Source organism: Camelina sativa, chromosome 8, assembly GCF_000633955.1.
Source record: "Camelina sativa cultivar DH55 chromosome 8, Cs, whole genome shotgun sequence".
NCBI classification, from domain to species: Eukaryota; Viridiplantae; Streptophyta; class Magnoliopsida; order Brassicales; family Brassicaceae; genus Camelina; species Camelina sativa.
Genome location: NC_025692.1, coordinates 18,636,940 through 18,653,476, shown reverse-complemented (window position 1 = coordinate 18,653,476; position 16,537 = coordinate 18,636,940). Strand labels below are relative to the sequence as shown.

General features: G+C 33.2%; 2 protein-coding genes across 3 annotated transcripts; both read right to left on the bottom strand.

Moving 5' to 3' along the window:
* Positions 4,806–6,906, bottom strand: LOC104707481 (cysteine-rich receptor-like protein kinase 45). Of its 2 annotated transcripts, XR_754653.2 has the most exons (7): positions 6,745–6,906; positions 6,561–6,658; positions 6,267–6,477; positions 5,943–6,180; positions 5,710–5,848; positions 5,247–5,632; positions 4,806–5,149 (listed from the first exon to the last, which is right to left on the bottom strand). XR_754653.2 is itself a non-coding variant. In XM_010423839.2 (6 exons), the coding sequence occupies exons 1-6, from the start codon at positions 6,812–6,814 to the stop codon at positions 5,324–5,326; spliced, it is 1,065 nt and encodes a 354-aa protein (XP_010422141.1). In that variant the 5' UTR covers positions 6,815–6,906; the 3' UTR covers positions 5,178–5,323. The 2 variants fall into 2 exon arrangements, 1 of the variants encoding a protein (XP_010422141.1); XM_010423839.2 differs by lacking the exon at positions 4,806–5,149 and having other exon boundaries at positions 5,178–5,632.
* On the bottom strand, positions 8,336–13,042 carry LOC104707480 (agamous-like MADS-box protein AGL14). Its single transcript, XM_010423837.2, has 8 exons — positions 12,874–13,042; positions 12,453–12,641; positions 10,301–10,379; positions 9,622–9,683; positions 9,425–9,524; positions 8,957–8,998; positions 8,816–8,857; positions 8,336–8,673 (listed from the first exon to the last, which is right to left on the bottom strand). Exons 2-8 carry the CDS (start codon positions 12,635–12,637, stop codon positions 8,518–8,520), a joined length of 666 nt encoding a protein of 221 aa, XP_010422139.1. The 5' UTR covers positions 12,638–12,641; positions 12,874–13,042; the 3' UTR covers positions 8,336–8,517.

Sequence of the window (16,537 nt, the reverse complement as noted above, 5' to 3'; positions counted from 1 at the left end):
AAGTTGGAAATTGCTGTTTCAGCTCTTTAATAGATTCCCATGTATTATCATGGTCAGGAAGACCTCTCCAATGTACCAACGCCTCCAAAACACCATTAGTATTGTAGCGAGTATCCAACACCATCTCCGGTTCAATAACCAATTCATCATACTCATTCAACAACTCCAATAATGGTATGATCTGCTGATGCTCGCCTAACACCTTCTTAACCTGAGAGACATGAAAAACTGGATGGATCTTAGAGCCCTATGGTAATAGTAATCGGTAGGCTGCTTTACCAATCCTCTCCATCACTTCAAACGGACCATAATACTTCGCTGCTACCACCGATTGCTGCCTATATGGTCTTAGCTTCAGAAAAACCCAATCACCCACTGCATACTCAATATCTCTTTGATGTTTATCAGCATTGTTTTTCATCAATTGTTGTGCCTGCATTAAATGATCTTTGATTTGCGACAACATTAAGTCACGTTTCTTCATCAAATTTTCCAACTCAGGAACTTTCGTAGCCTGTCCTTCAAAACGTACTAACGCTGGTGGATCACGACCATACAAAACCTTAAAAGGGGTTGCTTTCAACGACGAGTGATAAGTCGAATTATACCAGAGTTCAGCCCAAGGTAAATAATGGTGCCAAGTCTTGGGATGAGAGGAAGCGAAACATCTGAGGTATGTTTCCAGACATCTGTTCAGAACCTCTGTCTGTCCATCAGCTTGTGGATGAAAAGCAATGCTGTATTTCAGTTTTGTACCAGACAATTTAAAACAGTCCTTCCAAAAGGCACTTAAGAACGTATTCCCTCTATCTGAAACAATTGAAGCTGGATACTTATGGAGCTTAACTATCTCTTTAGTGAATAACCCTGCCACATCAGATGCAGAGTAAGGATGTTTCAAACTCAGGAAGTGACTGTACTTGCTCAGCCTGTCCACTACTACCAAAATCATATTCTTTCCTTGGGATTTGGGAAGACCTTCTACAAAGTCCATAGAGATATCCTCCCACACCTGTTGCGGCAAAGGAAGAGGTTGGAGAAGACCCGTTGGTGACAATGTTGAGTATTTATGTCGTTGGTAGATATCACATTCTGATACATACTTCTGAACATCATTTCGTAAGCCATCCCAATGAAAAGATTGTTGAATCCTCTTAATTGTTTTCAATACACCGGAATGTCCTCCTAACAGTTGATCAAAGATCAATTAATAACCTAAAGTGTACTCCACCACGATCTAGTGGTATTGTTGTAACACTTCAGGATCAAATCCACAGAGACCAAACAATTACACTATGAAATTATGTAGATTAAAGATAGCTAAGACAATGGAAAAGTTTGTGAATCAAGTAACTATCTAAAAACGGAAAGTAAACAAATTGTTTTAATTCAAAAAGGAAATATTGGGCGCATGGAATCTATGGGGATATAATTCTCGGACTAAGGTGGAAGATGGGGATGCATTAAACACCATTCTAGAACTCAAATCACGGTTGTAAAGCTAACCTACTTTCGCAGTGTTAACTATCTATGCAATGAATTCACTAAACCCTAAACCGTCGTTTGGACCTAGCAAACCAACCAAGCAATAAAGTTTAAGTTTGATTTGTTCACAAGGTGCCTCAACTTCAATTTCTGTTGGCTAAGGTCCACCTTGCTCACCTAAGTTCTTTTCCAGCAACTCAACAACACTTTTGGTGCCACAATGAATTAAACCTATGATCATAAACTAGGTAGCTAATCTAGTTTAGGCTTTAAGAACAACTATAGATGAAGAACAAAAGAGATCAACCCCAAATCTAAAACACCATCATTAGAGAATCATAAACCCTTTGAAACCCGAAACCAAATAGATAAACTACTCAGACATGGAGAAATAGAAACAGCAAATCAAAGATGAATAAGACATAATTGAATTGCAAAAGAAATAGAAAAAAATGTTTAGAAATCTTCTCCAAAGTGTCAAGAAGGATTAGAGATCTTCTCCCTTAGCTCTCAATACAGAGTAGTCTCAGAAAATAAAGCTTATGTCTCTCGAGGCCGAGCCTCTAACTTAAATATAAAAATAAAACTCTAAAAGTCGGTTTAAAACGAAAAAGGAAAAGTTGCTTCGGGTATGAGATCGGTCGATCCCGAATGAGGATCAGCCGATCCTCGATGCTTTTTTTGTGTTTGCTCCATCTGCTTGCTAGTCCAATCGGTCTTCACCAAATTGGCTCTAGATGCATGTTCTCATCTCCAAAACACTCAGTTTCCTTCTAAAGTAGCCTAGAACCTGTACAGACTCATAAAAGACTAAAAAGACTCTGAAAGCACACTTAGACCTAATAAAATACTCAAAACAAACCCAAAAACTATGGGTAAAACCCTATAAAATACAGACACATCAACAGTTCATTATGATACTCACTCAAAATTAACAGAATGAACTTTGATTGTTTAGGTAAAACCAATCTACTTTTGTAACATAATCTCCCATTCCTCACTAAATGCTTCAACTTCGCAGACTGATTAGATAGACAATTTTGCACTTCTCTCTGAAAGTCTGCATCCTTGTCAAATTCGTCATAAATGTCATGGAGTTGCAATACTATTGGAACTGTCAAAGCCATAAGTGAATGGGACAGTAACAGTCCTTCCGGTTGAGTCATTCGGGATAACCCATCTTCTCCAGTATTCTCTACTCCATGCTTGTATATGATGTCAAAATCATAATTCAACAAATTGATTAGCCATTTCTGGTAATCCATAGTCACTTCTCTTTGGTCTAATAAGAATTTTAGGCTTTTCTGATTTGTATGCACTACAAAATGCCTCCCAAATAAGTAATGCTTCCATTTCTCAATAGACAAGACTATGGCTGAAATACGCAATTGGTCTTTTATTCTGCATCAATACTGTGCCCAAACCAAAAACAGATGCATCAACTTCAACCGTAAATATCTCCTCAAAATCTGGTAATGCTAAAACCGGTGCAGTTGACATTGCTTTCTTCAATCTATCAAAGGCCAATTGAGCATCTGAAGACCATTCAAAACTATCTTTTCTCAATAAATCTGTCAAAGGTCTCGCTAAGACCCCAGAAATCCTCTCAAGTCCTTCACTGACTTTGGAGTAAACCATTGTACCATGGCTTTTGTTTTTTCTGGGTCTGTTGAGACTCCTTCTTGTGAAATAATATGCCCCAAATAATCCACCTGCTTCTGTCCAAAAAGACACTTCTTCTTATTAGCAAACGATTGATGTTTCTCTAAAATCTCCATCACAATCGTCAAATTCTCAAGTTGTTTCTCTCTCGTTGCAATGTAAATCAAGATGTCATCAAAGAACACCAATATGAATTTCCTGAGGTGCAGACGAAACAACTCATTCATTAAGGCTTGGAATGTTGCAGGGGCATTTGTCAACCCAAATGGCATTACCAAGAACTCATAGTGTCCGTCGTGGGTTCTGAATGCCGTCTTAGGTACATCTTCTTCTTTCATCCTGATATGGTGATACCCTGCCCGAAGATCTAGTTTCGAGAATAACACTGATCCATTTAACTCATCCAGGAGCTGATCAATCATTGGAATAGGGAACTTGACAGTCATTGTTGCTCGATTTGATGCTCTATAATCAACGCAAAATCTCCAAATGTCATCTTTCTTCTTCACCAAGAGAACAGGACTAGAGAAAGGGCTCTGGATATGGCGTATGACACCCGATGTCAACATCTCTTTGACCATTTTTTCCATGATCTCTTTCTGTGCATGTGGGTATCTGTAAGGTCTAACACTGATAGCATTATTCCCAGGTAGTAGTGTGATAGAATGTTCTCTGCCTCTGATAGGAGGTAGGTCTGTGGGAATGTCGAACACCTTGTCAAATCTCTTTAGCACTGTCTGAATGTCCATATCTAGAGGTTGTAATGCTCTTTGATTCATTTGTTGACTACATAATGCTACTTCCACGCCTCTCTTAGTGACTGAAAATCCACTCGACAGTGACTTCATAGAAAGTTTTGAAATGTATAAGTCTAACTCTCCTCTCAAGGTTACTATCCTGTTATTATATAGGAATGACATTTCATTCTTCTGCCATTTAACTCTGCAATCTCCCAGTGTACTCAACCAAAACACGCCTAGAATAATGTCGAGATTGCCTAATTCCAATACCACAAAGTCTGTGGTGAACTCCAACCCTTGAACCGAGAAGGTAACTCTCTCACAAACTCCCATGCCTTGTACTGTTATCGCAGTTCCTATTTTGATGTTTAAGTTGGGGTCCTCTCAACATTTCAGTCTTATTTTCTTCACTGCTGCTGGAGAGATAAAATTGCGGGTTGCTCCACTGTCCAGCATGATATGCACATCGGCTTTTCCCATCGTGCCTCTGACTTTGGTTGTTGAGTGAGAATAAATGTCTCTATATGACGGGAAGGATAAGGCCATACACTCACCGGTAGGTTCCTCCAAGTCTGTTTCTTCTTTGTCTCCTTCTAACACCTTTACTTCATATCCATTAAAGACGGTAAGGATTCATAATTCCTTGTTAGGACAATTATGAGTCTTCGACCATGGTGCATCGCACTTGAAGCATAAACCTCTCATGTCGGTGAACCTTTCCTAAACCTCTGCGGCGAAAGCCGCCGCTTGCTCCTCAGCTGGTAATTCGCGAATCGGCGACAAATCTTGCTCCATAACCATACTCAATCGATCGTCTTTTTGAACCAAAATTTGTGATTTCCTAACTTTTCTGCGTTTGATTCGATCGCAGATCACAAGCGCACCATTTGATAAGAAAAATAAACTCTCTCTTTTTATTATCTGAACAAATATGAGATACAATCTAATGAGGTAACAAGAGAGGCCTCTAGACGCAGTCAGATCATAACCGTCTCCCTCAAAGTCACATGCGACTCTGTTCCCACACAATGACACAAACAACATGCTCTACAAACTCTTTTTACAATGTTTATATACTAAAGATCACATTTCCATTCGCACGTGCTCCTCTATTTCTCCACACGTGCTGCTCCTTCTTTGTATTTCCTCCTTATGTAGACCTGATGGGGCTCATCAGATCCTCGTGTATGGTCAGTAGATTTAGTGAAACTGCTTATGTTGCTCACAGTGGTCTTTATCAGATGATACGAGATCTGTCATTACTAAACAATAAAAAATAAAACAGTTTTGTATCGCTCTATCCTCTATATACTTTTTATTTGATTACGGCACAAACACAAGAAAAGAACAGCAAATTACATTAATCATTCTCATCCTAAACTCTCATTAATCGAGTATTCAAGCAGAGCTAATCTTATACGATCATGCTCAATCTCTTAACGCGAAGATATAGGTGACATGACAGAGCTATGACCGGGAGATAGATACGGTGACCAAGACAGATTTGTTTCTTCCTCTGCAAGAAATCGATTACCAATGAATGGTTCAGGCAAAGGAGAAGAGAAACAACTAAACCAATGAAGAACATTATCAATACTCGGCCTTGTCTCTGCATCCTCATCGATACATAACAAAGCAATGTGAATGTATCTCAAGATTTCGCTTATCGAATCTTCTCTCTCTTCTTCTCTCATCATTTCATGGATCACATCGGTAGCTTCTCCTCTGTTCCAGCATCTCATAACCTAAAAGAAGACAAGAACTACGATTAAAGAACCACTTCACTATCATAGACACTTTTACTTTAATATAATAAACTCACATATTCGATTAAAGAGTCTCCGTCCACAATCCAAACCTTTCTTCTGCTAATGATCTTCAAGATTGTAACTCCAAAGGCATAAACATCAGATTTGACAGAAACACGTCCGCTTCGCATATACTCTGGATCTAAATACCCTCTGTAGATTATTTCAAAACGTTTTATGCATCAGTCTCTAACATCTTCAAAACATTTCCCCTTCAAGTATGTTTATATCACAAAACTTCACTTACACGGTACCAACAATATCAGTTGATTCAGCTTCGTTTCCACCTTGTTGCATCATCCTTGCCAATTCAAATCCCATGATTTTCGGTTTTAGATCTGAATCCAATAGAACGTTTGCAGGTTTAATGTCACGGTGAACGACCCACAGCCCTGATTCTTCATGAAGGTAACGTAAACCACAAGCTATGCCTTGGACAATGTTTCGACACATCTCCCAACTTAGCCGAGAAGCTCTGTGTGGATCTGTAACACATAAACACTATGACAGATAATGAGAGATTGAAAGTAGACGAGATTTGGAAAGGATACTCTGTTTTAGATTGTCTAACCTAGTATAAAACAATCAAGGCTCGAGTTAGGCATGAACTCATAAACAAGACAATAGTGGTCTCGTTTAGTGGAGAAACCAAGAAGATTGATAAGATTCTTGTGCCTAAGCTTTGACAAAAGATTAAGTTCATTATGAAACTGTCTATGAGTTCTAATTGAACTTTTAAGCAATATCTTCACTGCTATTTCTTGTCCACTTTGAAGCCTACCCTGCAAATAAAAACATATCTGTTTTTATTACAATCCCATGAAAGAAAAAAAAAACATTAGTAATTAAAGATTAAAGAGACAACCTTGTAAACAGAACCAAATCCTCCACGACCAATCACATCTGAGAACTCATTTGTTGCAGCTCTAATGGTGTCGAAGTCAAATTGCAAAACTGCATAATCTATTAGATAAACAAGTATAATTGATGGGTTATGTGTCAGATTTGAAAAAGATAATTGAAAAGATGAAACCGAGTACAGTACATACCGTTTATTAACTCAGTAGACTTCTTCTTTCTTCGTCTGAAAACGGTATGGAGAAGCGAAGTAACGGCCATAGTGAAGAAGAAAACGAAGACTAAGACGAAAACGAAGACGAAGACAAAGCGAAAACGTAGACGAAGACGAAGACGGTGGTTCTTAGCAAACAAGTCATTGCAAATATATTAGAGTATTTAATAAAATATAACTTATTATACAAGTTGTTTCTTCAACTATTTGACTTTGTCAATATCGATCCTGTCAAGTCAGTTGACCTTGACTTCTATTATTCATTTTGGATTTTTGGGTTTTCATTTGTTTTTTTTTTTTTTGTTTTTTTCTTGGGTAACTTCATCTAAAACATTGATTATTTTTTTGTTAGTACATATTCCTTCCAGTGTTTTTTAGTTGTCATTCTAGAGAAAATTTTTTGTTTCATATTATTTGTCATTTTATGTTTACGATGCAATTTTATCAATCAAATTTCCAGTCTTATCCCTCACTTGTAGCTTATTAATTACTTTAAACAAATGAAACAATATATTAATGAAGGGTAAAATAGAAAATTAAATTGTTTTCTTAATATGTGTGAAATCACCTAGAATGACAAGTAATCTAAAACGGAGGGAGTAGTAATTTTCTTTTTCAAAATTACACCATAGGAAAGCCAAACGATCCACTTTAAACCCTCAATGTCCGGAAAGCGATGATTATTTATACGTCTCGACTCTCGACCAGCAAAAAAATTGTGAAACCAACGTGAGGTTATTTGAGCCATGCCCGGCCCATGGGGCAAGCAAGTGAAGCCCTAGATTAGGGCATCAAATTTTTTGGGGCATATTCTAGCCCAAATATTTTATGTCTTTATGTAGAATTGTTTTTTTTTTTTAATAAAATTTAGTTTTTATTAGATTTTTTTAAAAGTACCAAAGTTAATTAAAAATTAAAGTTTTATATAAGAAAACAATATATTAGTTATGTAGATATATCAAATTTATAGATGAAGTTTTATTAGGTTTATGAATAATATTAACTCATCTTTTGAATTGTTGGTGAATGATCATTAGATTAATGTTAATTAAATTTGTTGTCAATGAGTCTAAAATTAAAATTTAATTTAGTAAAACAAATTTATAACTCTAATAAAATAAATTTTCCATATTGGAAGAGTTTTAAACAATAACGAATGATTATGCAATATAATATTTATTTTCGTATAAAATTTTAAATGAACATAAAAGACAAAAAAAAATCAACAATGGGAACAAGCAAAAGGAACATATTTCGGTTTATAGATTTTGAATCTAAATTATGAAAATAATTGTTTATATTACTATTTTTTTATTTTATATACAATAATAAAAATGATATTTAATTTTTTTTTGGCTTAGTGCATCTAAAATTGTCGCACCGGCACTGATTTGAGCAAAACACACTTGTATTAGTCTTTAATCCGGAGACATAAAAAGCATTAAGAGATTTTTTTTGTCAAAAAGTATAATACATTCTCGCTAACAACAAAGCGGAGAAGAGATGCATAAACATAAAAGGATTTAGTTGGGTTGAAAATGGTATTCAACGATAGCAATGAAGGCGGATGAACAACTAGAGTATTGTGACTTTTATTTTGGGTATTCAAAGTTGTTAGAGGATACCAAAAACAAAAAAAAAAATACGAAGCTAAATAAAGTATTTAACATCAACTTTTCTTCCAGGGACGTACATAATATTTAGTGTTGTGAGATGTCAATTTTTCAAGGTAAATGTCATATACTATACGTTAGTTTGGAGGAGGAAACTTTTTGGAGTGTCGAGTCTCTGGAGGTCCAATGAACAAATCAGTCACCACTTCCATTTCATTGTCATCTATGTCCACTTCTTCAGTTGTTGTTGATGATGAAGTTCTTGCTACTATTCCTCTTCCTCCCATCTCACACTTCATGTCACACATTTCCTCAAAATTAAAACTCTCGTTTCGAAAAACAAATGATTTCATAATAATAGAATTAGAGAACAAATGATCAGTACGATACTAGTTGTAGAGAAGCCGTATGTTATTACTTAATATTAATACGTACCTTCTCCATCAGCATTTTATTTTCTGCAACGAGGTTCCTCTCCTAGATATTGACAAGAAATCGGAAAAATATGTTTAACCGTTTAATTAAGGGAATATGTTTATATAGTACCTAACCATTTGAAAAAGCTACAAGTGTTACCTTTTCTTTTAACTTCTCAATTTCTTCGCGTAATAATTGATACTGAAATTAGGAAATAAAGTAGGTAAATTAGTCGGTAAAAACAAGTATGTTGATAACATACTTCTTCATAAGAACTCGCTTAAAGATATTTTCAAAACAAACTCGTAACATAAGGTCCTTTTCTCATCACATATATGCATGCATGAATGATGCACATCATGTTTCTCATCACGTAAGTGTGCAGACTGCAAGTGTGTGTGTGCATTTGTGTTGTTTATAGGATGATCCCATGATTATATGTAATCTAGTTTATTGTTTACATAACCAGCACATTTGATAATCGACTTTTCTTATAAACATACATAAATCGATCCAACCACCACGTCAGTCTTAAACCTCGATGAAACAATAATAATATGGATGATAGGAGAAATTCTTTTTTACATCTAAACAATGAAATGAACACATATACAGTATGTAAGTTACCTTTTTGCCTCTTATTTTCATTAAGCTTCGGTCCAACTGGTTCTCCAATTGTTGTAACTCTTCTATAGAAGATGCGTCAAGTCCTTCTCCCATCATTTTTCTGCAAATGTATTTATATATGTTAAATAGACACTTATAATGACGATATAATTTTCCATTCAGAACAAAAATATCCATAAATATTTTGAATCAAAAACCTTGTCGAAATCTCCAAATGTTCGATCTTTCTCGCCAAGCCATAGGTTTCATCCTTCGATTGCTGTCAATAAGGTTTGCTCATGTGAAATGCAAAACATATTTTATTAAACATAAATTTGTAAGTACAAAAATTAATACAAAATTATTCTCATCCATGTTCGATTGATATATAAAGTAGTATACATGTTTGGCATGTATATAGTATTTAATGGAAGTCGAAATAGATTTTATATTCAGATGAGTTCTTTTTTTTTTTTTTGTCATCTGAATTTTTATTATTGAAATTTGTTGTGGAACCATGGTGAAATAGAATGTCCAAAAGAGGAAACCATAAGCCAGCGGACGAAATTTATATCCCCAGAGTCTAAGGCCAGAAAAAAAAGAGATTTCTCCGGAAACTAAACCCAAAACAAAATAAACTAAAGATAATACAACAAAACAGAAAATTTAAACCCAAATCGCAAGAGAGCAAACCCTTTACTAACAGAGAAGAAACCAAGCTAAAATCTTTAAAGAAGCAAAAATAAAACCAAGCTAATATTTAGATGAGTTCTTTAATAGGTATATTTTTCGTAAATGTAACGATGCATCTATAAAAGAGTTCTTTTTTCAAATGGAAAAATAAATAATGATTAAATAACCATGATATACACTAGCAAATATAGAAAGTCCAGTTACCTGTGAGTTATCATTTCTCTTATGGTTAGGCCCAAGATCTTGTATTCGCTTCTGATATCTTTCTACTGTTTTTGGTATACTGAAAATTTCAAAACTCAAATCAGTATTTCAAAACCAACAAAAAACAAAAAATCAAACCTAAGGAGATAATATTAAGAAGCAAAAGTCTAAGCTATATGTCTCAAACACTAATTACAAGAAAAAAGTATTATATATGTAACATCGAATTTTTAAGGATATACATAACAATTTTATATAATGTGATCTATTAAAAGTTATATTAATCTTCTGCTAATCTTTGGAATTAATGGAGTAAGAGAATCAATATATAACCAAAAGATAATAGTACATATTTAAAATGTTGAAAATTAATTATAAGAGATCGTCTAGCTAGTCATGTGGATATGACTTAATTAAGTAATAAATAAGATGGTGAACGGGTAGCTAATTGTGATATAAACTCCTCTCGGCTTACTTAAGAAAATTGTCATTTGTTTTTTTGTCTAATAAAGTATGTACATAAGATTAAATAATCATATAATTAGCATACAATGTAAATTATGACTACACAAGTATATAGTAATAAATAGAGAAAGCATAGAAAGAATCAACATATTCTGATATCTAGACACATGCTAATGACTCCTTCACTGTCATCACTGAGATAAAGAGTCCTTTGTACTCTGCGGGTGAAAAGTGTGGCAAATGCGTCTGTGTTACCACAATAAACATACATAGATCTATATCATGTACATAAATACATGCATCCACACATACAGACATTCAAAATAATATATATAAAATAGCAGAATAAACTATGGATCTAACTGGTATTACCGTATTAGTGGAATGGCAGAATATATAGTGGCGATGTAAAAAACAACGTTGCTATTTTTCAAATTTTCGATTTTGGTTTAGAAAGTTCTATTTTCCCAAGAAGACACTGAAACGTTGTTCAGCTATTTACTACATAAAAAATAAATTCAAATATAAAATAAAATTTCAAAAGGGACATAAATTTTTCACCAAAAATGTCATTGATTACCATTTTATTCTTGTAGTATTACATATAGTATGGTCGAGTATAATAAATAGATACTCATGATCATACGGTATGATTCATACCTGACTGTTAATGTAGATGTGTACATATATATAAATGAAATGTACATGATTTATATGCATCATATATAGTGCAATACTTAGCTCCCCGTGACATCAGAATACTCAAATCTAATCAGTATTGATTAATTAATTAGTGTAAACACCATTAATTCAAATGACAAAATATAACTAAATTCATGCATATATGTTGTGGGATCTTTCTCCACATATGTGAATATAAGTAGTCTAATCCCATATAATTCAAAAAAATAAACTTTAAGGATACATCAATTATATTCAAATATACGTACGTACACAATACATGTGCTTGAGTATTATTATTATTATTTTTGACATCATGTGCTTGAGTGTTTGTACAGTAGTAACTGTTTGTAGTATATATGTATGCGTGTATCTGTGGATCTCTTTTTTTTTTTTGGACAAATCTGTGGATCTCTATGTATGTGTAAGTTCTCCCTAAATTGTATAAATGCACACACAAGAACAACATATAATATAGGGAAACCTGTACACCTCTAAATAAGGAAATATTGTTTTCCCCAAATCTGGTTAAATATGAAAGTGAAAATGGAATCTAACTTTAATGTCTAATTTGAGTAAGAACACTGTGCTTAAACTTACTGCTACATGAACTATAGTTAAATATCATTTCAAGTTTTAGCTTCCTTCTTTTGTTTACTGGAATTTTTTGTCAGTTTGTCCGAACTATCTCATAACTATTTACAAACTTTATTTTGCATTTCCAAGATGAAACCATGTGCGAATCACGTTTTAATCTAGAATCCTGACTTTTCTATTTCTGATTCTTTCTCTAAAAAATCAAGAATCTTCATTTTAACACGCATAAACAAAGCAGTGTCAATCGATCGAGTCTAGTAAAAAGAAAAAAAATGATGGACAAACTAAGTTATCATGGATTTCAGTAAATTATTCATATATGAAAATATCAATCCTGATGCATCGGATCAATATAAAAGAAATGAGTATATACATATACATAAAACATATATAGATGTAGAAAATATACCTGGAGGAGCTAGAGAACTCATAGAGTTTGCCTCTAGGAGAGAAGATGATTAGGGCAACTTCAGCATCACAAAGGACTGATAATTCAAAGGCTTTCTTCAAAAGTCCATTTCTTCTCTTGGAGAAAGTCACTTGCCTGCTCGTTGCGTTCTCTATCCGCTTCATCTCTGTCTTTCCCCTCACCATTCTCCTAAGTTAAGTAACCCATTATTCATAATCAGCACTTTAATTTTGAATTTTCCTTCTCTTTCCATGAAAAAAAATTCTTGATTACAGTAAATTAGATGCAAGCCATATTATTGAATTTTATGTAGAAAGATTTCTACAAGAACAGCAAACATGGAGAACAATAACAATTAAATAGAGAAAGATCAATCAGAAATTTAGCTAGGACAGAGTTGAGAAAGAAAAGAAAAGTTTACCTTCTTTCTTTTGTGTATGCTTTTTCAATAACTGTGCCTCTAATTAAGAGAAAGATGAGCGAGAGAGATGAGAGAGAGAGTCTTTTGGGTAGAGTCGGCAAGAGAGAAATGGAGAATTCTTGGAAACCCTAAATTTATGAAATCAGGAGCCAATGAAAAAATATGTGAGGAAAAACCTTTAATTTATTCTTCTATCCGTAAAATGACAATCTATAATTTAGGCTGTTTATATATTGGGTTATATATTTTATCCATTGTCATTTTTTCTATATACCTATGATAGTCTATAACCCTAGACCAAAGTGCTTAATTAAAGTACATGGGTATTACTTAATTATAGAAACAGCATTACAAGATATCCATTCTTCTTTTGGTAAAAGTTTTATATTACAAGAGCAAAAAATTTGGTGGAGAATATATTCCAAAAGACATATGGTTATTTTAACCGTTATATGATATTTTGTTTTTCGTAGCGTTACATATATTTATTATTTACATTAGACTCTACAAAAGAAACTAGGCATTAAGATAAATTTTACTTTTACGATGTAAATAGATCTGCGAAAGTTTTTAGTTAAGTTTGTTCTTGAAAAATAAAGTTTAAAAGTGATTTGCTCAAGCACCAATTGCTAATATTTTGTTATTCAAGTGATTATTTTTATACTATAATACAACCATGTACGTTATCACTGACCTCATCAGCGTAATTAGAAGACAACATGGATTTGTAAAGCTAACGGGTAAGATCAAGACACGTGTGCATTATTACCGACAACCTACAGTTCCGGTGTCTGTCAAAGTGAGTTAAGCAAATGCACTTAAAAGACAGGCAGCAACCCTGTCGGTTGCCAGCTCCTCTCGGACAAGAATCTTCGTCACACTCGCCGTTTGATCTCAGTTTACCAGAAAACCATTTCGAGGAACATTTTTTTTTTTTGGTATGAAGAAGAACATTTTTTTGTAAACAATTTACTGACTATAATTTAAAAGAGTATACATTTATGAAAGAGTAATATCAACTGTAGAAAATTCTAGACTTATAGTGATCGAATCTGAAGGTAAATATTTATTTTGCATGAATACAAATAGTTTTAACGTTTCTATTATGCTCAGATATTGTAGTTTATATATTTATATATATATATATATATATATATATATATGTGAATGTGACCATGTCTTAGTCATACTTACATAAAATAAAATGGTAGTATATAAAACCGTGTGGATTGTGAAATATAAACAAATTCCCGATAGAGAGACGACGTTTAGCTCGGCTGCGACCATTTTCTCAGATGTGATACGATACAAATTAAGTCTGTTGAATTAGTCATAAAATATGAGCAAACGTGATTTTGTAAAAAAAACAAAAGCTATCATTTGAATACATATAATCTTTCCTTTTAAAAAATCATCACCTAACATCGATTACATCCCATAAAATCGCTAGGCCCACATTTTCCGTATCGATTAATGATTAATCTCCGCCTAACATCAATTATTTAATTATGCTTATCTAATTTGATTATTACCGGTCTAATCTGATTATTTTCTGTTTAATTTTTTATATTCCGATTGTTTTTAAAACTAAATATAAATCAAATATTTTTATTATTTAGACAATTAAATTAATAGTGTGTGATGTTTTATAATAACTAATGTACAAACTTTTAATGAAAATCATAAAATTTTAATTTAAAATTATATTTTTATGTGTTTACTATAATTTTGAAGACAATACTATAGTTTTATATTTTATTTAATGTTTTCTCTTTTAATATAAATAGAATTATACATGCATATCTAATACTATATATTTTTATTTTATTTTTAATTTAATAAAATAATCCTGAAACTAGTTTCTGATTAATCTCTGTTTAATCTCCAATTTTCTCGTTAGGCGCTAGGTTCACCCCGACCACCCAATTAGCGCCTAGCGATTTCTAAAACAGGAGATATAATGCACAGAAATATTCCAAATTGAAACTTCTTACTATTTCTGACATATATATATATATATTAAATCTCTGCAAATAGAGATGTTCGTTCGTACGAGCATTGTTATTATAAACGAAACCACAATCTTATACGCGCCTGCAGTGATAATAAACGAATAACAATGCTACGTTTTATGACTTCTGTACGACTTCACATGGCCACTCTTTATCTTCTCTTCTTTATTTGCACTCATGGGTCATGGCATTAGCAACTCCCTTGCTTGTTGCATTCCTAATTTCTCTACCCACTTCCTCATTTTTTGTACTTTATTCTCTTCTTTTTGGCCTAAGTTATTATTTTTATACCGTAATTATTGTTCTACTAGCACTTAGCAGGTGCTTAGCCACTATTGGATGCCCTTAAAATTTTTCAATTAATTAGCATTTATTCTGATTCATCTTTTTAAATCTCGGTTACAGGTGTTGCACGCTGTGAGGACCACAACCTTTGCCCACAGCATGTTATTGTTTTGTTTTTGCTATAAAAATGATTTGGGGAATCCATATTTTATTGGTTAGGCTTAATGGCTTTGTTTTCTTATGTAAACTTATCTCAGCTTTAAGTTGTAAATTATACGGCATTGTTTTTTTTTGGACATCTTTAAGTTGTAAACTTAAACAATTCGTAGTTGTATTTTTTAAGAGATACTCTTTTTGTTCTATAATGAGCTTTTATTTCATCGACAAAGTTGAATTAGTGTTAATTTTTCACGTCAGAAGAGTCAGCAAACCCTGATTTCGACCTTCGTGTGGGAGATTAGAAAATGTGGTTTTGGTTTGGACCACTTTGCAATTATGCAAATGTGAGGACTTTGGACCACTATGCCAGATAGGTATGAATAAATGAGTCTTTTTATTAGAGTAGAATTATATATCTGTTAGCAAGTAAAGCTTCCGTATAAAAAAAAGTATCATGTAAATAAGTAAATTCATTTATTTATCTTTTACTTTTATGATTAGTAAACTGTTTTCATAACTCACATTTGTTTGATTTACTCTCGTTATTCGATGTCTTGTTGACAATTAAAGAAAGGCTGGTGCAGGAAAAAACTTACAAGATTATAATTAAGCATAAAAACGAAATATTCTTAAAATGATATACGCACATATATGAATACTGGGACAAAAAATATATGAGCACAAGTCCTTTGATTTTTTTTTTTTTAATGTGGTTACTATGATACATATAATAGATGAAATTGAACATATATGTTTTCACTGGAATTAAGAATTTAAACAAAATAATTTAACCAAAAATAATGTAACTCAAATTGTTTTTGTTGTTAAAGTTGTGGAATCCTAATTCGTGACTTTGAGTTTGAGCTTAATTTGCTCTATTTATGTTATCTCCATTCTTTTTTTTTATATCAAACTGATAATTTTCATTAAAACTATGTCTCACACTCACTCAAAAGAGGAGGCATTACAACCCAAATAAAGGGGAAATAAAAGATAACAAGGCAAGAAGTGCCCATACAAACTCCAAAAGAGTGTAAACTAGGGATAAAGGGCAAAAAACAGTTTTCTCCGTTCCTTTAGTAATACAGGACGACCACACAAAAAAAACTTTCGTATTAGTGGGGGAGTTATGAACTTGGTAGTAACAAGTAGCCGCATAACTGTTTCCTCATCGAGAATCAGTACCATATATAGTTTTGGTATAATTG